The sequence below is a fragment of the Grampus griseus genome (genome assembly GCF_964374135.1).
Source record: "Grampus griseus genome assembly, chromosome: 8".
Lineage (NCBI taxonomy): Eukaryota > Metazoa > Chordata > Mammalia > Artiodactyla > Delphinidae > Grampus > Grampus griseus.
This window is the reverse complement of record NC_139002.1, coordinates 6,114,311-6,138,643: the sequence shown is the minus strand read 5'-3', so window position 1 is coordinate 6,138,643 and position 24,333 is coordinate 6,114,311. Positions and strand designations below refer to the sequence as shown.

General features: G+C 47.0%; 2 protein-coding genes across 2 annotated transcripts in view; one reads left to right on the top strand and one right to left on the bottom strand.

The window, feature by feature from the left end:
• Positions 1–887: 887 nt before the first annotated feature.
• Positions 888–3,237, bottom strand: LOC309825628 (uncharacterized protein; the record flags this gene model as incomplete). Its single annotated transcript, XM_082659275.1, has 5 exons — positions 888–1,561; positions 2,106–2,257; positions 2,463–3,067; positions 3,109–3,124; positions 3,196–3,237. 5 exons carry the CDS (start codon positions 3,235–3,237, stop codon positions 1,324–1,326), a joined length of 1,053 nt encoding a protein of 350 aa, XP_082515401.1. The 3' UTR covers positions 888–1,323.
• Positions 3,238–3,377: 140 nt separating this feature from the next.
• The window catches only part of FLI1 (Fli-1 proto-oncogene, ETS transcription factor), a 113,180-nt gene continuing 92,224 nt past the window's right edge, over positions 3,378–24,333 (top strand). The window contains exon 1 of the mRNA XM_082661164.1: positions 3,378–3,748. Coding sequence (XP_082517290.1) covers positions 3,731–3,748 — 18 coding nt within the window. The 5' untranslated portion in view covers positions 3,378–3,730. The remainder of the gene's footprint in view (positions 3,749–24,333) is intronic.

Genomic DNA, 24,333 nt, shown 5'->3' with positions numbered 1-24,333 from the left:
ACGTTTCACCCCGCCGCTCCCCTCCCGGGGGAAGCAGGACTTCCGCATCTTTGAAAATATTGTCAAGTGCGGATGGTGCGAGGCAAGTCGCCCCACCACAGTTGCAGTGAAAATGCTCCAGGTCCAAAGGTTCCCTGAGTGCTCGCCCCCGTGGGCATGCGTTCTGCAAGTGACCTTAGACTCAGAAACGTGTGGTGGGCTCTTTTGTTGGTTCCCCCCCCCAACCCCGACCCCCGGTTGCTGGCTTTTGTTTTCAGTGCGGGTTCGGCTGTGAGCTTCCCCTGACTTGAAAGCCAGCCGGGGCTGGTGGAGTGGGCAGGACGGTATTGGGCATCAGCTCCTGGTCACCAGCCCTGCCCAGTCTGGGAAAGGGAGAGGCAGGACAGTCTCTGGTGAGCCAGGAAAGAGGGTGTGAGCAAATGCGTGGGCTGGGGTAACCAGCCCCTAGCTGGGCCAGGAGAAGGAAGAGGAGGGGGAGGGGAGAGGGCCGAAGAGGGGTGAGGAGAGAGAACGGGAAGGATTCCCCCTCCCCAGCTCCAAGACCGTTTTCATCTGTAGCTGCTTCACCACAGGCTCTCTATCAATTTGTCTCAATGCAAACATTCGAAATATTCTCTTTGGCTGCTCGTGAAAACAATGTGAGCTGCCAGGATCAAACCATCTTTCCAGATGTCTGGTGGTTACCACATTAAACAGGGCAGGCTTGTTTACTGTTGTGTTTGGTTAGGGCTTTTTTCCCCCTTCAGGATTTAAAAAAGCAGCAGCAGCAGTGGAGTGGGACATCAAACCCAGAGTTACATAAGTGGGCAGCCCTGCCCACTGCCATGCCAGTGCGGGTCACAGGGAGACTCAGGTTCCCTCAGAGGGCTCTCCAGAGTTGGGGGGCTCTTCTTTCTGGGTGGAGGACCTTGTGAATAGACAGGAGCTTCTGACAGAGGGGCTGGTAAACACTAAAAGCCGCGGCCCCAGTGCCAGTCAGTGAGTCACTAAGGGGTGACAGTTGTACCAGTGCCAGCCTCTTCCCCTCCCCACCATCTTCAAAATTACGAAATTGCCAGAAGCTTTGGTTTTACAGGCAGAAACGGAAAGTGCTGTTGAGTTCCACAGCTCAAACAGGAGGGCAAGTCCTCATTTTAATCTAGTTCCACACTGAGTTCTCCCTAGGGGAGAGGCAGCTCCTGCTAAAAGGAGTTGGGGGTACTAGAGATGTTGGGGTGACTTACTGATCAGAGCAGTGAAGCCAATCTGTTATTTGCCAGGCTGGACAGGAGGTGGAAAGAGACACCTGGCCACTGTTTTGCCACAGAAGTGCCTTCTCACATATTAGGAAGACCGGGTGTAGAAGGGGGAGACGCTGGCTGGCCTGCGATGGCCTTTAACGGCCTGAGTGTTTGCCCAGCACCAGGAAGGGGGCCTCCGGCGGTAGACTGGAGTTCTCTCTGCCTGAAAGAGGGGGAATGTGGCCGGGGGTGCCGGGTTTCTGGTCAGGTCCGTGTGGGAAGCGGTTTCCCCGCTCCCTTCTGAAAGCCTTGTTGTCGTTTGAAGGTCGGCAGAGTCTGGGCTGAAAAGGAAACAATTTGGGGTTTGAAAGGATGTAATTCATTCTTCCTTTCCCTTTAACCTCTTTCCTCTCTGGAAAGCATGTGGAAACGCTGAAGGGAAGAGAGAGAGGGCGGGCGTCGGGGCCGAGGGGAGGAAAGGGTTAAGCCTGATTTCTTTTAATTGAACTCCAGAACTGGTGGCCCCAGGCAAAGGGGGGGACTGACCCCGCTAGCGGTAACCAGATGTGGCGGTCCCAGGGGAGCCCCCGAGCAGACCCCTGGATTGAGAAGCAGACAGGAGGTGGGGGGGGGCGGCCCGGCCCCCATCCCACCCCCACCCCATCCCCCCACCCCTCTCCCCCGTACGCACACCGAGTCACAATTGCTGGCAAGCTACACCCGCCACTCCAGGTCTGGTCACGTTCAGACCCGTGTCTGTATTCGAACCCAAAATTGGAGCTGAATTGATGAGACTAATTTCGAGAAGGGGGTGGGGGGAGGGAGGGAGGCCAGCGAGCTCTCGGGCTCAACTGCTCCTGAAGAAATAAAGAATTAATAAGTCACCTTTTTCGCCGCTGTGGACACCCTTTTGAAAATTTTTCTTTCCAATTGACTCGGATCTCCTCTGGATTTTTTTTTTCCTCTTTCTCCGGGTGGACTCTTAAATAAAAGTGAGAAAGTCCAAAGCGTGGTCTGGAGAGCGTGGACAAGGTAACCTGTTTCGGAGGAGGTCGGGGAGAAGCGAGTCAGGCCGAGAGCGCCCGGGGGTCCCCTCGCTGCGCCAACTGGAGCGGGCGGCGGCACTGCGGAGGGACCCGGGAGGTCTCCGGGTCGTGGGGCCCGACAAGGCGGGCCGAGGGGAGGTTGGCCTCACGGCGGGGTGGGGATGATGGTCTTGAGCCCCGGCCCCGGGGGTCTCACCCGGGAGAAGTCTGGGTCGGTGTGGGGATGTTGCCTGCTGTGCTTTGGAGACCCGCCGGCCAGCCTGGAGGGATCGTCTCTCCGTAGTGTAGGTTTCTTGGGGCCCAAGGTGGCATTGCATAGGCGGCTTTGACCCGAGTGCCAGGGCTTGGGCCGTCGGGTTGGGGTATGTGCCAGGGAGTTGACCCTAGAAGGCGCGGAGCAGTGGTCTGGGGTGCCGCAGGTCCCGGCCCTCGGCGGGCGCCGGGACCTCCCCAGTAGCAGAGGGGCCGAGGCGCTCCTCCCCGCGTGCGTCCCTCCGCTCACAGCTCGCTGGGAGCCGAGTCCACGCCCCCGACTGCCGGGGTCCGTCCGAAACCGCCCCGAGTCCGCGTCGATGGGTGAGCCGCTCCGGGAGTCTGCGCGACTCCGCAGCCGAGGGCCCGAGTGGAAAAATTCCCATTGGATGCACTTTCTAATGGTTGGTCGGCTTCGGTCTGCGTCCGGATCTTCCCGGGCAGTAGGCTCCAGGTTATCCCCAGCCCGAGTAAACTCTCCCGCCCCCCGCCTCCCCCCCACCCCCAGAAAAAGTTTGACTCGGCTGGAAAAAACATTAATGAACGTATCTGTGGGAAGAAACGGAAAGTGAATGAGTCAGGAGGGCCACCTTCGGCCAGCGGCCCCTGGAAAGGAAGGAGGCCAAAGGCGTTCGGTGTTGGACTTTGGGGGAAGGTGTGGGGGGAGGCATGCAGACTGCGGGAATCAGGGCGCGGGCGCTGGGCGTGGACCCCGGCATTGTTCCCAGCTCGCTCTTATCTCCCGGGAGCAAGTATCCTGTGGGCGCAGCGCATGAATGTATCTGGGCATCTCCGCGTGTATTTATATAGTGTGTGTGATGCGAAAAGCAGGACCCGCGGAGGGGAGGAAGAGGGGGTGTGAGGGGGGGAGAGGGAAGACGAGGGAGAGCAGAGGGGAGAGAAGAGAAGAGAGAGGAGAGCGAGAGACAGAGAGAGAGAGAGAGAGATAGGACTTCCTCCCCATTCGCAAAGTGAAGTCACTTCCCAAAATTAGCTGAAAAAAAGTTTCATCCGGTTAACTGTCTCTTTTTCGCTCCGCTACAACAACAAACGTGCACAGGGGAGCGAGGGCAGGGCGCTCGCGGGGGGCACGCAGGGAGGGCCCAGGGCGCCAGAGAGGCCGCGCCGGGCTAATCCGAAGGGGCTGCGAGGTCAGGCTGTAACCGGGTCAATGTGTGGAATATTGGGGGGCTCGGCTGCAGACTTGGCCAAATGGACGGGACTATTAAGGTAAGCGACCGGGCGGTGGGCGCGGAGCGCTGGGGTCTGCCGGGGCGGTGAGGCGGCGGGCAGGCTGGGCGCGGGGCGCCGGGGTCCCGGAAGACGTGGCCACTCTCCCTTCCTTCCGCGACCCGGCTTCGCGCCGTCTCCTCCCGCGCTCGTGTGGCGAGTCTCGCAGGCGGGGGCGAGCCGCCGGGCTTCCCGCCGAGGGCGATCTCCCCCGCACCCCTTGCCCGGAGCGAAGCCCGGCCCCCTCCCATCGCGCTGCCGGCCGGGCTGCGGGCGGCGGCGGCGGAGGGTGAAACCCGGGGAGCCGGACGCCGATCGCAGCCGGGGGTCGGAGACCTCCGGGGCCACCACTCCCACCCGGCGAGCCGGGCACCCCGGCCCCGGCGCTGGGCACCCGCCCGGCGGCCGGCTTCCTCTCCCCCGAGGCCGAAGACGGCGGGGGCGGGCGGGCAGCCGCCAGCAGCCCGGGCCCCTGCCGGGAGGGCCCAGGGGCAGGCAAGTGGATTGCTTGCAGGCGGATCGGGGTGCGAGTGAGTGTGTCTGGGGCTCTGTGTGCGCGGGCTGCTCCAGATGGAAGCCCTGTTTACATGTCAGCGCGGGCCGGTTTCCCTTCCTCTTGGTACTTCTGTTGCCGGGCTTTCGGCGCTCGGGAGCTGCCGGCTCCTCGGGACTAACGGGCCGGCCTCGCCGCTCCTCCACCGGGGCATCTTTTTCCCGGCCGGTCCGCGCCGCTCCGCACGCCCGACTCCCGCGCTCCGCGCCCGGGCTCCCACCGGCCTCTCGAAGAGGGTCCCGCGCCTGCGGAGCCGCTCCTCCTAAAGTGAGCGGCCCTGTGCCGGCGGCCCGGACGACTGCCTACTACCCCCCAGCCCCTAGCCTCACCCCGCGCCTCGCGCCTGGGTCCACGTTACCAAGTGCAGCCCAGAGGGACGGGTGAGGGTCTGGGTTTCACCGCAGACTTCACGAGGGTTGACTGCCTGCTCCCTCTGGAAGGGGGAAGTGGAGCCAGAAGCAGAGAGGAGGGACAGCCCCTAATGAGACTGGCCTTAAGAGGCCCGAGAGGAATGAATGGGACCAGCAGTTGGCTGCGAGGCTGTCCCCCAACACCAAGCCCGAGTCGGTCTGGAAAAGCTATTAGGCTGGTGAGGTGGGGACTGGCAAAGCCCGCCATTCCCAGAACCCAGAGGAATCGAGTCTTTGCTCAGGGCTGAGGAAGAGGATGTTGGGCTTGGAGAATTCAGGAGATTTTTATCATTTGGGTGGGGTAGTGGTTTTTATTTTCTAAGTTTTTTTTTTCTCTCTCTCTCTGAAAGTTTGAAATATGCTGACTTAAGTAAAAGGCACCAACAGCAGGAACTTGAAAATGTGGAGATGAGATTACTGATTGTATTGGGTTGAAGGGAGCCTCTGTGAGCCTGGGTTCCTCTAGTTTAAAGTGCATGGGTGAGAGGGCATTCCTGTAGGGAGGTGGTCACCCACCGGTCATTTCATGCCAGTTTCTCTTCTCATTGGTGGGTGCGTGCAAGTGTCTCAGTATCCCTGGTTTAATAATAAGATGCTCCGCTCTAGAAAACTTCCCTCACTAGGATGCTTGCCACTTACCCAGAAGGCCTCCAGCTGACCCGGAAGGGTGGTAAGATGGCTCCGGGGTCTTGATGTGGACACCCTAAGGAGAAGTGCAGCAATATCTCCCTGATGCTCAGACCTCTCGGCACAGGCCCTGAGGGTAAGGAGGAAGCTGTGGTCTGTGAACCCAGGATGTGCTAACCTCTGTAGCTGCAAACACAGGGATTGGCATGGCCGTCAATGAGAACAAGCTTAGACCAGGACCCTGGCACGTCATGCCAGGGTGGGAGTGACAGCATTCCTTCTCACCTGGGTGATGGGAGCCTGTGAGTCCTGTCCAGACCCTCCCCCGGAGCACCCTTGTCTCTGATCCAGGTCGTCTGGCTGCTCTTCTGGTGGGCAGAGCAGTGACTTTTCAAGCAGGCTTCTTCACTGCCCAGCGTTCTGAAGGATTGAGTGTTTAGTGTATATTTTGGTATTGAGATTGTGTGAAAGCCACAGTTTCCTGTTTACGGGTGACCTTCGGATCTCGGAGTTCCCAGACCCCAATCCCACATTGGTTCAAACACTGTGTTTGGAGAAGACAGTGGACAAGGAGAGGCCAGGGGACTTCTGGTCTCTGTGCGAGGATGCACAGTCCATTCAGCCAGTATGAGCTTCAAACTCTTTGTAAAAGTGAAATAGTGGGACTAAATTACATCTACAATAGTGCCTTTCCAATCCTTTCAGTTCCTAAAATATCACGCTCACATGCTCTTGCAAGAACATGTACCTACATGTCCACGAAATCCAGTTCTAGGCTGAGAGAGGTCAGAAGACACCACATACCAGGTCGTATTTGTAGACACAGATTCAGAATGTGTGTTCCCAGTTTGAATGGCCTTGACAAGTCATCTTTGACTAATTCTGGCATGTGATTTTTATGCACCTGCGTATTTCTTCCTTATACATGAAGCATACTTATATTTCAAAATACCTCTGGGTCTCATCACTGGGGAGCTGTTTGGTCCAGAATGCCAGGGAAGTCTGGATTCCTTTGTAGAAGCTCTTTACTTTGTGTATAATTTGCACAACTTCGTGTGATTACAAAATCTTAACTTCATCACCCTTGTTATAGTAAGTCCTTCTGTATTACACTCTCTTCTCCTCTCCAAGAATGTCTCCTGGGAAGGCTCCGAGCATCATGTTGGGAGCACCAAAGTTTGCAGGAGGCCTTCTACTGTTCTTCTGCCACAGATAAGTTAGCCTAAATATTAAACAACACCCTATACCACCCTGCTCCCCACGGTGATGGTATCAGTTGTTGAAAAGCACGTGATACTGGTTGCTGCCTTAAGAATGACCTGGTTTCCAAAACTGCACCTTAGTTCTAGGCAATCTTCAATTGAATCTACTTATTTCATCTAGGGAAGCTTGATTCAGTCAATGCACATTGTACCATTAAAGATGGGGAAACAGTCAGAGAAAATGCAGACCTGGTGAATGAAATAGGGAAATGAGCTGGGGACTCCGAGTCAGAAAACCTGGGTTCATTCTCAGTTCTGCTGCTCAGTTGCTGCGTGTCCTATAGCAAGGCACTAAGCTTCTGGAGGCTCAGTTTTCTCATCTATAAAATGGGGCCAAAGAACCTCTTACCATAGGTCACAGTAAGGATTCAATAAAGTCTGGTACCTTCGTTGACTGTACATTAGTTGAATTTCTCCTTGGGGACAGGGCTTGTGGGGATCGATTGGCCAGAAAATTAGATCATAGGTATGGATTTATTATAATAGGTATTTCATTAATGCTGTGAATCTTAATTAGGGGTCTCTTATGTTCCAAGGCTCTGGTTTATGTGTTGAGGATAAAACAGGGGTCAAAACCCTGCTGGAATTTACACTCTGGCGGAGGTGACAGACACATAAATAAATAATTCTATGTCCAGGGTGATACAACTTCTGAAGAACAGTAAAGCAGGTTAGGGAGTAGAAAGCGATGTGGTTGTATCAGGCAGAATGGTCAGGGAGGATGCTTGCGATGAAGTGGCAGTTGAGCAGAGATACTATCAGCTTTCACCCTTTACCTCAGCATCACACAACCAGTACATGTTGGGAGAGCAAAATGGGAAAGGAGGGTTGAGGTGACGGCTGGGCTTTGAAAACCAGCAGAGTCAATGAGCCAGACTGGCCCAGGCTGCAGGTTACCACTGACAGTGCATGTCCAGACGGGAAACTTCAGGATGGGGTCCCGGGAGAAAGCAGCAGAGAGATGGATACCCGGGAACAGAGACTTTACTTCTGTCATTAGAGGTGGATGCTGCCTTCACTCTGAGAGTGACCCGCTCACCCACCTGCATCTTTTTTTTTTTTTTTTTAACCTTCATAGCGCCTAGATTCACGAGAACTCCAGGCAAAACAGGCTGTGTCTTTTTCTCTGTCCCGTGACCACATAGAATTGCCTCCCTCGGGGAATTACCCGGCAATGAATCCTATTTGTTTGTGAATAATTTCTACCACTTCAGCTGCTGTGCAATCTTCAAGTTTTCAGGTTTGCAACTTTAGAGCTTTAGAGATTATTTAGCTGCATATCCTTCTTTTATGAGAAGGGAAACTGAGGCCCAGAGTTTACTGAATTATCCAAGATCACATGGTTGACTAGTGACAGAGTCAGGGTGAGAATGCAGGGCTCCTAACCCTCAGGCTAGTGTTCTTTCCACTATACTGTGAACATTTTATTTGCTTTCTTTACATTTTTATGAGTTATAGAACCCTGGAGGCAGTGTGTTTCTGTGTGTGTGCGTGTGTGTGTGCGAAAGAGAAACAGACAGACAGAGGGACAGAAACAGAGACGCACAGAGAGGGACAGAGACAGAGAGATAAGGTTTTAAAAAATATCATGGAGAACCTGACTCTTTAGACTAAAGACACTTCTGTTATTTAATGAAAAATGTACTGCTACCATCTTGAATTATTTCCATAATTCATAAAAAAATCCCAAATTTCTGAATAGGATTTTTACATAATATATTTTTTTATTTTTCCAAAATAAACCCTTCTCTTTCTGTAGACAAACAAGGTCTCCATAATCAGGAGACAACAAAAAATAGAGTATTTTACTTAAATAGCCAATAGGCCGCTCTACAGACCAGGGACAGGTGGGCTGAATTCCTATTTCAATTCTTTTAATAATTGAATATTTGACTATTTAAATAAAATATATTCAGATGCATTAGAACATATCTTGTGGCCCAAGATATGTAGTCTGTGTATTAAGTAGGTCTTCAATAATAACCACATTATGTAAGATTTAAGATTTCGATATCTCTTTCTATTTGGGGTCAACCAGTTAATTTGGTATTGGTTTTGAAAGGTGGTTGATTTAAACCAAACCTCTTTTTTAGAAATGTAATATTAGACAAATGCTAGCACTGAGTTGCCCCAGCCAAAAAAAAAAAAAAAAAGAGTTGGGAAAATTTGATGATGATGAACCACCAGGCAGGATTTCGAATGGTCTGAGGCCTTTATCCTCCCTCAAACGTCAGAAAATATCCCCAAATTGTAAGTCAACACTCAGGCCATCGGCAAGGTCCTCGTCTTCTGTGGGAAAAGTCTCATTCTACCTGAAGCTTGATAGAAAGATTTTCAGATTAGGGTCCAACTGTCTAGAGTTAGAATGAAAAAAAAAAACCCCTACTATTTTCATTCATTTTAGACATGCAGTTGCATTATGTAGGTATAGAATATTTTTTTTGTTTGCTTTAGTTTTGAATAACAAGACTTTCCTTTTTGGCCTGTCTTGAAACAGTCTTTCTATCTTTTGTTTGTTGTTTTGTGACAAACTGAGAAGACTAAAGGCCATTGGCCACTATCTACACACACACACACACACACACACACACACACACACACACACACACACACACACACACACACACACACACACACACACACAAGCTCACAAAATCTTCAGCCAGCCATAACAGCATTTTTGGAAATCTCAGAGCTGCGCAGGTGTCTTTCTCTCTGCAGAAGACTACACACTGTTTCATTTTCTGTTGCTTTAATGATGTTTATCTATAGTGTTCATCCCATTCATGTGCTAATTCATCAGTGGGACAGTATTACTAAGTGATGTCACTCTAATTCTTCTACTGACCTGATAGACCCAACATCAGTAGCCCACGGACTTTGAGATGTTTCCCCGGAGGCAATGGATGGGGTGTGTCTATCCCCACATTATCACCCGTAGGACCAATATCTTGGACATTTGACAGAATTAGACAATCTATGGAATAACCCTTTTCCGTACAAAGCTAGCTGGCCTTATGGGAATTTGTCATCTTAACCCCATTGGCATCGTAAGCTGATGCCAGCTGTAGCAATGCAGGTCAGTAGGTCTGCTGCATGGCTGTTAGGCAGGAGCTGAACTAGGTATTAAATGCTATCAAGGGCTTCCCTGGTGGCGCAGTGGTTGAGAGTCCGCCTGCCGATGCAGGGGACGCAGGTTCGTGCCCCGGTCCGGGAAGATCCCACATGCCGCGGAGCGGCTGGGCCCGTGAGCCATGGCCGCTGAGCCTGCGCATCCAGAGCCTGTGCTCCGCAACGGGAGAGGCCACAACAGTGAGAGGACCGCGTACCGCAAAAAAAAAAAAAAAAAAAAATGCTATCAAGACACCAGGCTGGTGGCAAAAGGGCTGCTGCCCTCGAGACAGAGCAGGAGGAGAAGCCGTGTGTGTGTGTGTGTGTGTGTGTGTGTGTGTGTGTGTGTGTGTGTGTGTGTGTGTGTGTGTGTGTGTGTGTGTGTGTGTGTTTGCACAGCAGAATGCAGTAGTGTTCTGCTAGCCTCAAGGAACGAATGAGCAATTTCAACTGGAGAGACACAGAAAGACTGAATAATGAGAGTTATGTGTTTAGTCCCTTCTGTTTACAAAGTATTTTCACATACACCCTTGCATTTAATCCTCAAAACAACCCTATGGGAAGTAATATCATCACAACTCTGTTTTATCGGGGAGAAATGAAGGTTCAGAGAGGTTAGGTAACTTGCCTAAGATGACAGCTAATAGGTGACAGATTTGGTTTTCAAGCCCAGGGTTTCTGTTTACAGAATACTTGTTTTTTTCTACACACCAGTCACACTGCCTCTTGGCTTTGAAGGATGGGTAGGACTTGCACAGGAAGATATGGTTCAGGGGCTTTCTAGGAAAGTGGAATACTTTTGTTGCGGGGGGGGGCATATGAAGGAGAAGGTAAGAGTGGAAATATTGGGTGGAATTAGATTATGGACGACCTTAAATACCATAAGAAAGAATTTGGGTCTTACCAAATACATAGAAAGGAGGAATCACAAAATTTTTAATAGAGGGGTGATCTAGGTAATTGTACACATTTCAGAAGACTTCCTGTTCTCACCCTGCTCCTTAAGAAATGGAGATGGAAGCGGCTGCGTCACTTATCAGAGGCCATAAGAAGTGAGCAGCAGAAAGGATTAGAAAACCAGTGATAAATTCAGGCCCCCAGACCATGCTATCAGCTGTGTTTAAAGATGTTTGTTTATTAAATATGGAGTCAAGAGAGGGAGGAGAAACTCTGTTTCACCAGATCTCATAAAAGTGTGATTATCCTTTCCCTCCTTTGACTGTGTGTTCTTTCGTAGTTGTTCTAGAGATTTCACCACAAGCTGTCTTTTCAACGGGGCCATCTATCCTGGGCTACCACTTTAGTTCCTTTTGAGAATGAGTCAGCAGAGAGTAAGTGAGAAGAGACAAAAGGAAAAGTTGTTTCCCTGAAACTCAAATCCAATTTCTATGGAAATGCAGACAGATCTGACAGACTTTCATCGGTTTGCTGGGCCCGTCACCGCACTTAGAAATACTGACATTTCACCCAAGCAAACCCAAAACTCAGAGAGTTAGCACCATCTTTCCAAGCAGGATCAGAGATTGTGTGTTCAGATGCACTTTCAGATAATTCAGATCAACTTTATAACAGCTTCAAAATGGCTTATACCCACAAAAATGAACCAAAATACTGAATATTTGAGACAGTTCTCATCTTTGGGGAGCAATGTGCCTGCCATTTAGATCATGATCAAAATTCCAGAGTATGTAATTTTTCAAGCCACTTCCAAGAGAACGCAGACTTGAAATGTGAAATGTGTTCCCCACGGCAGGGCCCATTTACTCAGACAGTGCCATGTGTCCCAGGTAACAAAAGACGGTATGTCACATCCCAGTGCACACTTGCAAGCGGCCAGCATTACAGGTGTCACGGGAACTTTAACTCTGCATTTCTAGACATATGTGGTTTTCTCGTGTCTACTGGAATCTAACATACCAGGAGCAGGGTTGGTAGGTCTGAATATATGGGAATTCACTGATTTTTCATGGGAAGAAGTCTGAGAGTGAACAATTTTGCAATATTGTTCATGTAGCAGAAATGTGAAAACAAACAGGTTAATATTATAAAATTACTCAGCTTGTGAGTCGTCAGTGCTTTTGCAATCTATATAGATGCATATACTTACATCAAAATTCTTATGCCTGAGAGTCCTTTTGTCTTCAGGTATTTATCACTTAATTCATATTCGTGCGTTTACTCATTCAACTAAGTGTTGAAAACTATTGCGAGGCGCCGTGCTCCACAGAACTCCACATAAACGAACAAGAGCCGGATGCCTTCAACTGTTTCTTCCAGGCTGCTAGAGAGTAGAAGTTTCTCTGCTTACTGATTTTAAGCTCTGACTATTGGAGTTTCCAAAAGAAGCAGTACTCACTGGGGGAATCTTTATTTGTGGCTTTTTATTATAAGGAAATGTAGGCACATTTTCCCAAGAGTAACACCCAGCTTATAATTTCCATTGACCCTTTATTCTTGGCGATACTAGTCCATTGTATGGACATTTTTGGAAGTCCGGGGCTTCAGCCAAGGAAACTCCTTCTTATTATTATTCTCCCTTTCTCAGCTCTAATTCCTCTATATATTAATGTAAAGAAAAATGCCATAAGTCAAGTGAAAAGATAAATGAGAAACTGAGAAAAAAGATTTCCCATACATCAAACAGAGGGCACGTGTCCTAAGATATAAAGGCCATTTACAAATCAATAAACAAAAAGACCTCTTAGCAGAAAAATAGGCAAAAATGCTACAAATAACTGCTAGAAAAAGGAATGCAAATGGCCAAGAAGCATATGAAAAGAATCTCAAGCATGTATATATTCAAATGAAATTAATGAAGTTCCAACAGTTATTACCTATGAGGATAGCACAGATTAAAACAGCTTAATAATGCCTCATGTTAGAAAGAATAAGGGGAAATGTCGCTCTCTATCCCTGCTGGTGGAACTCTAACTTGCTACACTCATTCTGGAATGCAATTTGGAAACAATTATGGCGATGTTAAGTATTTATACAAATTTGATAATAATTCCAAATCTAAAAATGTATCACACAGACATGTTCACTCGGATACCAAAGATACACAGACAAGATGTTTATTGTAGCATTGTTTGAAATGGCCAAAACTGGAAAGAATCTAAACGTCCATCAATACGGAACTAGATACATAAATTTTAGAAGACTCATATAAAAAAAATCATGCAGTTGTTGAATGGAATAAAATCAATTGTCTATATACACTGACTTAGAAAGTTCTCCAAGGTATACTAATACATGGGAAAATGCAAATTACAAAATATGTGGTCCCATTTCTGTAAAAAAAATTGAAAATATTTATTTATATTTGTTTGTTTGTTTGTTTCTGGATAGACCCTTCCAGAAATTGTCTATGCATAAATAATCATACATATGTGTGCGTTTTCAGTGTTTTGCTTTGTTTTGGTTTTTTGTTTTGGTTTTTTTTAAACAGGGGCTGCCTTTGGGCAGGAAAAAGTAGACTTTTACTTTTCACACTATAAACATGTGGTGTTTGGCTTTTTCAATCACTAGTATATATTACTTTTATAATTTCAAAAACTGATGTAAAAAATGAAGAGGGACAATTAGAAATAGATTTGTAAAAAGTAAGCTGAGCACCATCATTCTAGCCCCAATGTGCTGATCTCAGAGATTTGGGGAATCCCACTTTCACAGTAAAATATGGAGAAAAATTGTCCAGCCAAGAATCCGGGGACCTGAATTCTAGCTCCAGTTCTACCCCAAACGAGCTCTGAGATCTTAAACAAGTCACTTCACGCCATCAGCATTTGTGTAAATTTCCTCATGTTAAAGATGTTCTCATCTATAAATTGAAGGTATGATTTCAAAAGTTTCTTTTAGCTCCCGTGTTTATAAGACTCTGATCCCAGGCAGGCTTTAAAAGCATTTCTTATTTGGGGACGTGGGCGACTGAACTTCTCACAGAAGTTCCATCTGGGCCCATGTGGCTCTTCTCCACAATCCCAAGGATAAGTCGTAGAGTGTTCTTGCAGCCAGTTGGAGGCTGGGGGTCTTAGGAGGTGCTTCCTGAATTTCTGTGAGCTGGTGTTTTTATTACCAAGTGACACTGGAGCTGTGTTAATCCCTTTGCATTAATGTAAGCTAACAATGGGGCCTGACTCTGCTTTGGGGTCTTACACTCTTTCCCAAAATTTGGTCTCATTTAAAACCCAAAACACATTTGGTCCCAAGTGCCTTTTCCTTGGACTTTTTAAAAATTCTGTTTAATTGAAGGGAAATTGAATTCGTCTGGTTTGGATTCATTTACACTTACTCTTTAAAAAAAAAAAATTTTTTTTTATTTTGAGGACATATTTGATGTCCAGAAAGAATTTTGAGCCTCTTAATGAGTTTTCTGGGAGGCTTTTTTTCTTCTTCTTCTTAAAACAGGAAGTGGTGCTAGGCTTTGGGCAGACACAGTCAACCCTGAAAGGCCCCAGTTCAGCTGGAAACCATATCGCCCACCATTTTGCATGAGCCCCAATGGCCCTTGCTGAGGCCATTTTTTCCTTACCCCTCACCTGAGGGTAAGAGATGCACTCACCTTCCATCTGAGGGGAATAGCGTTGAGGATGGGTAATCACAGTCAGAAGAAGAAAAAGAAGGAGCTGTTTATCGAGCTCTTACTGTGTGCCAATATCTGTTTTCACCTTTATGGACATACTTTTTAAAAAATTTATTTAATTCAGATATAGTTGATTTACAATGTTGTGTTAGTTTCTGCTGTACAGCAAAGTGATTCAGTTATACATATACGTACGTTCATTTTCATATTCTTTTCCATTTTGGTCTATCACAGGATACTGAACATAGTTCCCTGAGCTATACGGTAGGACCTTGTTGTTTATCCATTCTACATATAATAGTTTGCATCTATTCAACCCAAATTCCCAATCCATTCTGCCTCCTTCCCCCCCTCCCCTTGGCAACCACAAGTCTGTTCTCTAGGACACATTCCCTTTTGATCCTTGTAACAATCCTATGCTGTATGTACTCTTTTCATTTTGGAGAGGTGAAGTGACTTACCCAAGGCCATCAAGATAGAAAGTGGAAAAGCAATGATTTGGACTTTATCCTGTTAGCCTCTGAAATTCATAGAGCTTAGCCACTGTGATCCGTAGCCAGTTTGCCACACACATGTCCAACCCATCTCTCGAGGACCTTGCAGGTGGCAGTGGTGTTTGTCTAAGAGACTCCCACCCTCAGTCCGCACTGGGCAGATTCGTGGCCTCGCTCCACCCTCCACACCCTCTCCTGAAGAAGGCCTCAGCCCTCTATTCCCCAGGTGAACGTCGCTGCCTGACTTAGCTGGCAGGTATACTGGAGAGCAGGCAGGCAGGCGAGGAGGAAACCAACAGGTTCTGTTTTACTTTAATGAGCTACCAAGATGATTAAAAAAAAAAAAAAGTTTTGTAGCTCAGTAGAGAATAGCATATTCTGTGACTTGACAATACCTCCTTCTGTACCCTTCTGTGTTTTCTCCTCCTCTCTCCAGCTCTAACTCTTGCTGTCTTTTTCATTCTCTTTCACTCATATACACACACTAACTACACACACTAAAAGAAAGCCCTGGTTTTGGGGGGGTTCTATAAAACACAAAGAAAGGAATGTTTTGCAGGGTTAAAAGGAAATCATCGAGAAAGGCTAACTTCAGGCTCCAGTTTCTCCTGAATAGCATTTCTTGTTATTTCAAGGCTGATTGACTTATAACTGCATCCCCAGCCACCTCACATCAGTTCCTTTTATCAGCTCAAGTGAGACTTCCTGTGGACTGGCCCAGCTTCCTGATGTATTTCCTTTTTCCTTTGGCAGAACAAAGAAAACCATAGCTCCAAGGATCCTTGGAACCAAACATCATTTAGCCCTGAAGAACCTATTATTTTAAACTTTTCGTTCTCAATGCGGAGGCCGAGTGCCTGGCTTCGCGTTTTTTTCCTGGCACTCTGTATGGCATCATGGTGGACCCTGGGTGCAATGATGAGGGTCAAGGAGGCACTCAAACTCATCATAGTTGTAGTTCGATTTCTTTCAAAGCGGGAAAATTAACCCATTCTCCTCACTGACACTGCACGAGCCCCCCGACCCCGTACACACATACACCTTCGGGAGTCACATGGAATATCTCTGTGTATAGGGCTTGTGCTTTTGTTACCCTGATTCAACATAATCCATCAGCAAAGAAACTCTCTTATTTAGAGATTTCAGCCTATTTGTGTGTGAAGTTCTAACTCTAGAAACATGCGTATAAGAAAAGAAGCTTCCAATTATATCCAAAGGGTCATTGACATCAACAGAAGAAGACATTCCAGAAATTGGGGTAAAGGCGCTGCTTCCTTCTTTGGCCTGGAGGGTGCCGTATCACCCCTTACCACTTGGCCTTACCTCTTCCTCTACACGTTATTTCTGAAAGGCCTTGAGTGTAATCCCGGGCGAGAAGAGAACACTAAGAGAGCCGCTCATATCTCTGTCAAATTCCCTAATGCAAATATTGCAAGTTGCCAACTTGAGTACCCCTGAGATTGTTAGAACACAAGAGGCCATTGCACAAAAGAGGTAACTGAGTCTTCAAGGTGTGATGTGTCTAAAGATGAGAATTGGGCGGGAGACCCTGGCAGCAGAACTCAGGTATCCATTCCCCTAAACCACACATTCCACCATAAGGGTGTTTCCAGAAGCAAAGACAGCAAGACTTATCGAATCCACAGGCGTTCCTGCTTTCTTTGCCTTTCAGTCTTACTCCCTGGCCGTTGTGTAATTCTCCTGTGGGATCAAACACCGCACTTTCCATAGGAGCCACCCGGGCAGCTAAGCAGTCATGCAGCCACCCAAGTGCAGCTCTTCTCTTTACAAAGATCACTGATTTGAAACAGAAAACAATTGAAACTGAAATGTAGCTCCCCTGGCAAGAGAGGTATTTTTAAGACAAGAGGAATTATCATGGGGAATTCATATGGATTTTTCCCAGCCCAATCCTCAGTGTAATCATCTCTAAGTGTCAATGCGCCGATTTTCCTCAGAAAATCACTCAGAAACTATATGGCGTGAGGGGAGTGTGTGAGGGCAGGTGCTAAGCCTCACATAACCTGCTTTGGGGATGCCAGGGGAAGAGGGTTAGAATGTCTGCACCTATACATAAAAGCAAGAGATCTTTCTTCTCTCGGCTCTGTACTCTGCTGCTGGCTCTGTACTCTGCTGCCAGCCCTGTACCTAAGTCCATGACCGGTCAGGAATCCTAGAACAAAGATCCATGCGTTATCTCTCCCAGCCCACAAAATGCTGTCTGTAGAAAACCATATAGGTACAGTTATCCCCCGGTATCCCCGGTGGGTTGGTTCCACCATGGATACCCAAATCCGCCGGTGCTCAAGTCCCTTACAGTCAGCCCTGCGTAGCTGCAGCTTCCCCGTCCACAGATTCAACCAACCGCCGGTCAGAAATACTACTACCTCTGCGGTTGGTTACACCTGGGGGTGAGGAACCTGCCGAAAGAAGGGCCGACTGTGCTGACCTTGGTTTTCTCAACAGTAAGAGCATATTCGGTCAATGGGTATAGGTAATCGTGCTCAAATGGGGTCCATGGTGCAACACAGGACTTCCCCAGAGGTCAGGGACTTGAGGGGCACCTGTACTTGCTGCACTTTTCGAGAAAGGGGAGGGAGGAAGGGCAGACTACTTTTCTGGAAATGTGTTTCAGGAAACTGGCATGCGGAGAATTTTCCCAGGGTGCCTCAGGAAAGGCATCCAGACATGTGGATTTGCGGCTCTGGACCTTGGGGCCTCTAAGCTCTTCCTTCTGGAGATCTGTGGTTCCCTATGTACTTACTGGATCTGTAAGGCCAGAAAGGGAGACTGTGGTCCCCGCCCCCTGCCTTCCCAGAGTTTGCATGGGAAGATGTTGCAGAGCGGGGCTGGGTTTGGAGCACCTCGGAATTCGTGACTTCTTCCCATCAGTTTGGACTGTGTATAACCCAGATTTTGTTCTGCCCAGAGCACCCTTTATAAAAAAAATTTAAACCCTGTGTGTATTTCATGGGAAATTTCACATGCCTGTTTCTGATTCATTTCCAATTAAAGGCTCAAAATGCTGGTTTTGTAAGAGCTCTTTGATGATTCAGATTCTTGTTGGTTCATCTTTTTTTTTTCCTCCTAAAAGTCCACAGAAGTTTAATAAATGTTGCTCAGACATTTGCATGCTTAACTGTTCAAAATAATTGGAAACAGGAGAGAATGTTTACTGTATGTGCACAAAACGAGCACATTTACGAGGCGAAAGCGAGAGACAGATGCCTCGGTGAAGGTGGCTCTTGTGGGAAAATAAGGAATATGACCGAAGGTAGACACCTTGGTGTGCCCACCGCTGGGAGGGAGGGGTGCTCTGAGCTCAGTTCCTCTGGAAGGGTCAAGGGAGTGTTACGGGAAACACACGAGTCCCTCTTAAAGCAGCCAGCCAGCATCAACAAGCTGTCAGTGAGGCAGTCGGTCTCATCAGAGATGGACCGACCGGGTCGAGTGGCGTTTTCCACAGGCTGATGCTTCTTCCAGCTCCCTTCTGACCGGAGGGAGGCAGCTGTCTGCAGTAACAGCAAGCCTCATCCTCCACCCCTTCCTTCAATACTCGTTAGAAAGCCTTGATGGTGAACCTACCTGGGCACAACTCTGCACTAAATGCAGAAGAGACTGATGAAGCAGGTCCCCCAGGACACCTGGGAGAGGTCCCAGGTTCTACGTTTGTACCAGTCCCCCTAAAGTGCTGAAGTGGGCACAGGGTGTGGGGTAATCTGACCTCCGCTCCTGGCTTTGCCTCAGGTTGGCTGGGTAACATTGGACAAGTTCCTCTCCTTTTCTTAACTTCAGCTTCTCCATCCACCCAAAAGGATGAAGAGGGGCCGTAGTACAAACCTCTTCTCCTGTGGCTTTCGTGAAAATCTGGATTGATGAGTTGCTTTGAATTTCTTGAAGAAAAGCATCAATTAATTACTACCATTTGACTAACAGTTGGGTGGCTCGTTACATGGTTGTTGTCAATTGTAAATCATGGATCATTTCCATTCCTGAGCCTTGTATGGACATCTTACTGAAGAGAGATCACCCTTCTCTCTTTATTGTTAGGGGCTGGTTAGCCCTCTTTAGCCAGAGTTACAAAATGTGACTTTGTGTTCACACAGTGTAATGCAGGGATGCTGTGTGCCGGCTGGTGCTTCTTGCCTAAGAAAGGTGACACAAGACTTTTATTCGGGTGGGCAGTGAGGTGCTGTAATGTTTTGCAAATTATCGTGACGGTGGCAGAATGGCTCTGGGAAAGCCCTGTGCAATTCGAAGTGTGAAAAATCTAGGTTTCAAATTGGTTGTATGATCTCGGGCCAGATATTAACTTCTCTAATCTCCTCCCTTCCTAACTGTAAAATAAGACTAGTAATGATCGTAATAAGTAATATTAAGTTTTCCACCTGCCTTACGGACCAATGATAAGAATCAAAATAAGTGTGGAAGGAAAACCACTTTGTAAAGAGCTTATGTAAATACTGGTTATTCTTATCATAGATATGACTCTAAGGTCGACATTTGAACATAACAGATAATAAATGTTGCTTAACTTGAGTCCACTGGGCTGCTTTTTTCTGGCTTTCACGGTTCCCGAGACTGACTTGCATTTGGTAAAATTTGTCAATTAGCTATTTCATATCTTTGCCAGTATAGACATTCTCCCCTATGAATGCAACAGTACAGACCAAACATCACCTATTCCTCTCCCCTCCCTCACATCCGGTCATTGTTCTCCTCATGAAACTCCCAACCCCATCAATGGGAGTTTTACGTAAAGCCCCGATGGCAGGATATGAGTGCAGCTTCAGGAATTCCAGGCTTGTGCTGCTGATAAAAAGAGCTGTGGACACTGAAAACACCAGAGAAACAAAATTCTCCTGTCCAACCTATGCCACTCAGTTTTTTTTGTTTTTGTTTTTACTTTTGTCTCTGCCTATAAAGAGTGAAGAGCCCTCCTAGAATGTAAACCACGTATCTTGTACCACGTCCCCTTGTGAATGGTTTTTAGATGCCCATCTAGCGAGCCAGACACCTGCTGCCCCGTTCCCAGTTGTCCACTTAGGCCACCTCCTCTGTCTTCTCTGTGTCCCTGTGGTCATGGGTTACGGGGATGTAGGGCAAGGCCTGACGTGGGTTGATTCAGAGGGAGCTAACATTTCAGTCCTTCTATGTGCTCTGCTTTACAATCCCCTTCCAGAAAGAAGAGTTTTCCAACCTAGGAGGGACTGTAGGACTGAATGGTCCTGATCAAGGAATGTGATTGTTTAAGTGTGGAAGGAACTGAAAGATTTAACCTACTTGAGTGTGAGTGAAGGGGCAACAGTGTGAAAGAAGTCATCTGCCTTGAAGGTGGTCCTCTGCTGGGGCAGAGGGCAGGAATGATGGTGTCTCTTCCCCCATGTATGGAGACTCGACAGGCGAGCTTTGTCTTTGTTCTCATCCCGCATCAGTAATATTTTAGGAAAGCTTGTATCTCTGTCTTCCATGTGACATTACACAACCAGTATGCCTGTGTGACCAGAGGTGGAGTGAAGGGGAAGAACATTTGCCCCTATTCTACCCACACTGAAGTAGCTAAGTGATGATGAGATTTAAAAACTGGAAAATGAAGTTGACTCTTTTCATTTTAAACTGCTGATCCAGACATTTAAGATTGAGATTAAGAGCTTCTCCTGACATCTTTTTTCTGAACGTGTTGAATTAGGGATTAGGGTTTTCTTCTTAGCCAACAGAATTGGGATTTCAAAGTCCACGCGGAGGGCATTGAGCTGCTCAGACACTGATCTATTAGCTCTTTAGGAACCTCAGTCCGGCTAAGATCACCCTACTGCTGCTTTCTCCGTGAAAACAAATGACCTCCAAGATCCGTACGCTGTATTGAAGGAGCATTCTGTGTTTTTCTACACCAAAACCACCGAGTGGAGGTAAAGAGATTAGAGAGCGTCTCAAATATATATTTCAAACTATGAAGAGCATCTCGCTCATGGAAATTAATTCAGCCTTGCAGAAAATTCATTTTGTTTGACAAATGGTCTCCATCTTTGGAAGACTGGATTGTATAAAGGTTCTGGACACCCATCCTACCATCTTAACCACAGCCAATGTCTTGCCTAAATTTATTACAGATTTGGAAATAGCTAATGTAACAGTTTCTCATCTTTTTCATATAGCACTAAATTTCTGGTTTTAAATTGTTGTGGGTGGAAGGGAGAGCGATATTTTCTTGGGCTGCAGAAGGCTCAAACTTCTCTCTTTGGAAAGTATTGATGTATAGGAAACCTCATGAGAGATGTAGCTCTTGTACAATTTTTAGGATAAGAGATTTGGAAAACTTCATCAGTACTTCTCAACTTACTTAACCTGATCTTAAAGGCAAAGCAAAGTGGAAGATTAAGAAAACTGTCATTATCTGGGCTGTCCAATAGAACTTTCTGCAAAGGTGGAAATGTCCTGTTCTGTGCCGTCTAATATGTAGCCGCTAGCCTAGCCATTCAAGCAGCTGCTGGGCACTTGAAATGTGGCTGGTGCAAAGAGGAACTAAATTTTTAATTTCATTCTATTTCCTCTTAGTTATTCTACATTTAAATAGCCACAAGTGGCTAGTGGCTCCCGTATTAGACAATAAAAGTCTATATATTTCAGGTCAAAAACGTCTTAAAATCTGCATTCAGTTGGAAGGTATATTTATGTGGATTATTTTTATCTGAGTCAGCAATGTGTGGTCCACATGGAGACTAACACTTCCACTGACTGTTATGACTGATATTAAAGCAAAAACAGATGAAGGGTGGATGTCCAGCGTTACCCAGGTACTACCAGTGCTGGCCTGGAGCTGGAACCAAGGTAACCATCTAGTCTCTCGGCTTCATCACCAATTCTACACTGACCTTTAAGAATATAATGCTTTCTTTTCCCATTTATAAAATGGGTGCACTTGGAATCTGCCACAGGGATATTCACAAATTATGATTAAACGTATACTGGGCTTGTCAAAGAAAGGTGTGGGCTTTTCCTGTAGATCTTTTCATTGAAAATGACCTCAGCCAGAGAGAATCCTCTACAGCATGGTGATTTCAGTTTCCTCATTTGTAGAATACTGGCATCGTGCTCAACTGTTTTTAAGGTCGTTTTCAGCTCTAATGCTTTGTCCTGCCGTGAATATATGATTTCCTATTACAGAGGATTCCATGCTATTAACAGAGACTTGGCTTTTCTAGTTCCAAGATCCTTATAATTCTTTGTAGGTAGATTTCTCCTTAAGTATAAAGGTGAGCAAAGCAACTTACTTAGCAAACAAGTAGCTAGAGTGGTGACTTTGAACCTGTTTCCCTCCAGTGAGTGTTCCCTGGGCTTGCATTGCTTTGTGGTGCTCTAAGTCACTGAGACCCGTGTGCTTGGCATGTCCAAGGCATGGAGCAATTTCTCTCCTTCCTCCCTGGCCCTCACCCGTGGACAATCAAACGTATGACGTGGTCTACCTGCTGTGGCTTTGGAATGCCCGTGAGGAATAAACACCCAGTCCTTCTCTGGGGAGATCTGACCTCCTTCCTAAGGCCTCTCTAACGAGCAGAGCTTTGGTGGCTTTTGCTTTGGAAGTCTTCAGTTGGACGTCACTGGGAAGGTCCATCCTATGTATATCACTGAATCAGTGGCACGCGTTTCTGAGTTGAATTGTTTAAAATCAAGATGGACAGATGCCACAGAGGAAATAGGGCAAAGGTCCCTGCAGTCTAACTCTCCATGATGGTTTTAGGGGTGATGAGCCATTGTGGTCCTGCTTCTCGCTCACACTTGCCCTCCAGAAAGGAGAAAATATGGATCAACCCTCAGGCCCCTGTGAATGCCCAGTTCGAGTCTTTGATCACCTCATGTTGATTACGTATAAAATCCGTCATTGGTCCCATATTTCTAGGGCTTATGCATTTGCAGAAAGATCTCTCTGCAGTTTGAAATCTTCCACCTTTGCTCTTTTCAGATTGCATCTGGAAAAAGGGGAGGAATGTGCGTAGAATACGATCCTGTGACCGTGACAATTCTGTCACTCCTGGTACATTGTGGCGAGCATCAAAGTGTGGGTTTCTGTGGTTTGCTGTCAGCTCCTTGAGGGCAGGCGCTCTACCAGTTCACCTGTGGCGCCTTAGCACCTAACACATATTTGTGCGTTTATTGAGCACCTTCTGTGTGCCAGGCACTGGGATACAGTGGTAAAAAAAAAAAAAGACAGGCAAGGCTTTTGCTGTGACAGAAAGTGTAGTGAAAGAGATATTGAGCCAGTTATAAGTGCAAAGAGCTCGGTGAAAAAGGAAGTAGAAGATGCTTCAGGAGAGTATACTATGGGAACCTAACCTAGTCTCAGAGGTGGTAAGCTGGGGTAGGCATGGAGGAGAGCAGGCCTTCGAGAAGTGTTTGCTGAATGAGTGAATGAGTGAAATGCAGTTTTCCTACAGCTCTGCTAAATGGAGTGTCACAAACCTGTGACTCTGACTGTAGTCCCTCTAGGCATTGTCTGTGGGTCCCTAAGCCATTTTCTTCAGTGAAGGCAAGTAAAGTGGAATAATGAACATCGTGAGAGGACAGTAACTTTCAAAGTTTCAAAGACGCGATCAGACTAGTGTTTGAGCACATAGAGTACCTTTGCATCGGTTGGCATGCGTTGAATATGCAGCGCATCCAGAACGGTCAAGGGCAGGAAGAGTCCAGAAAGCTTACTTCCATCTTTGAAGACTTCAGTCGCGTTTGGGATGGACCTGTCCTCAGCTTGGTGGACCTCCTGACTGGCAGAGTGAGGCAGCTCTTGGGCACACAGAGCTCTGGAAGCCGTGCTTGCTGGCTTTGGTATGAGCTGCTCTCTGCTCTTCAGCAGGTCCTGGATCTCCTCATGCTTTGGTTTCCTCAACTGCAGAGCAGGGAGATTCTGCCAATGATAATTTTACCTCGAAGCAATGTTGTAATAAAGATGGCCGTAAATGCATTTTGCAAGTTCAAAAAAAGAACTAAAAGAAAAAAAATGCCTACTGAAGAGGCATGCTGTCTATATGTGGTGTTTGCTAGAATTTCAGAGGAAGCTGTCTGATCTAAGACGGTATAGAGGATAAGAACGGGGATTGGCCTTCAAGATCTTTTCTGGAGTGGCTGCGTCCTTTACCTTATTATTACTTGGAAACAATTTTCACAGGAGATATCAGTAATGTCAATAATAATATTATCATTAATATTATTTATTGAGTAGTTACAGATGAACCAGGCCCTGTCCTGAGCACTTCAGTGCATGTTAGCACTTCATTTCCACCACAGCCTGTGGGATACATCTATCATTAGACTTTACCAGTGAGAGGAACCCAGGCACAGAAAACTCAAGTTTCTCATCAAAAGTTATGCAGCTCGTAGGGTCTGTCTGATCCCAGAGACTTTATTCCCTACATATGTGAAATATTTTGAACTTTTCAGAATAAGAGCTCAGGGTTGCTAAGTGACTAAACATATACGATTAATTATTCCTGCCCCAGAATACAAGCGTGTTAACATTAGTAGCTGTTTTTACAATTCCTTTGGCCTTCTGGT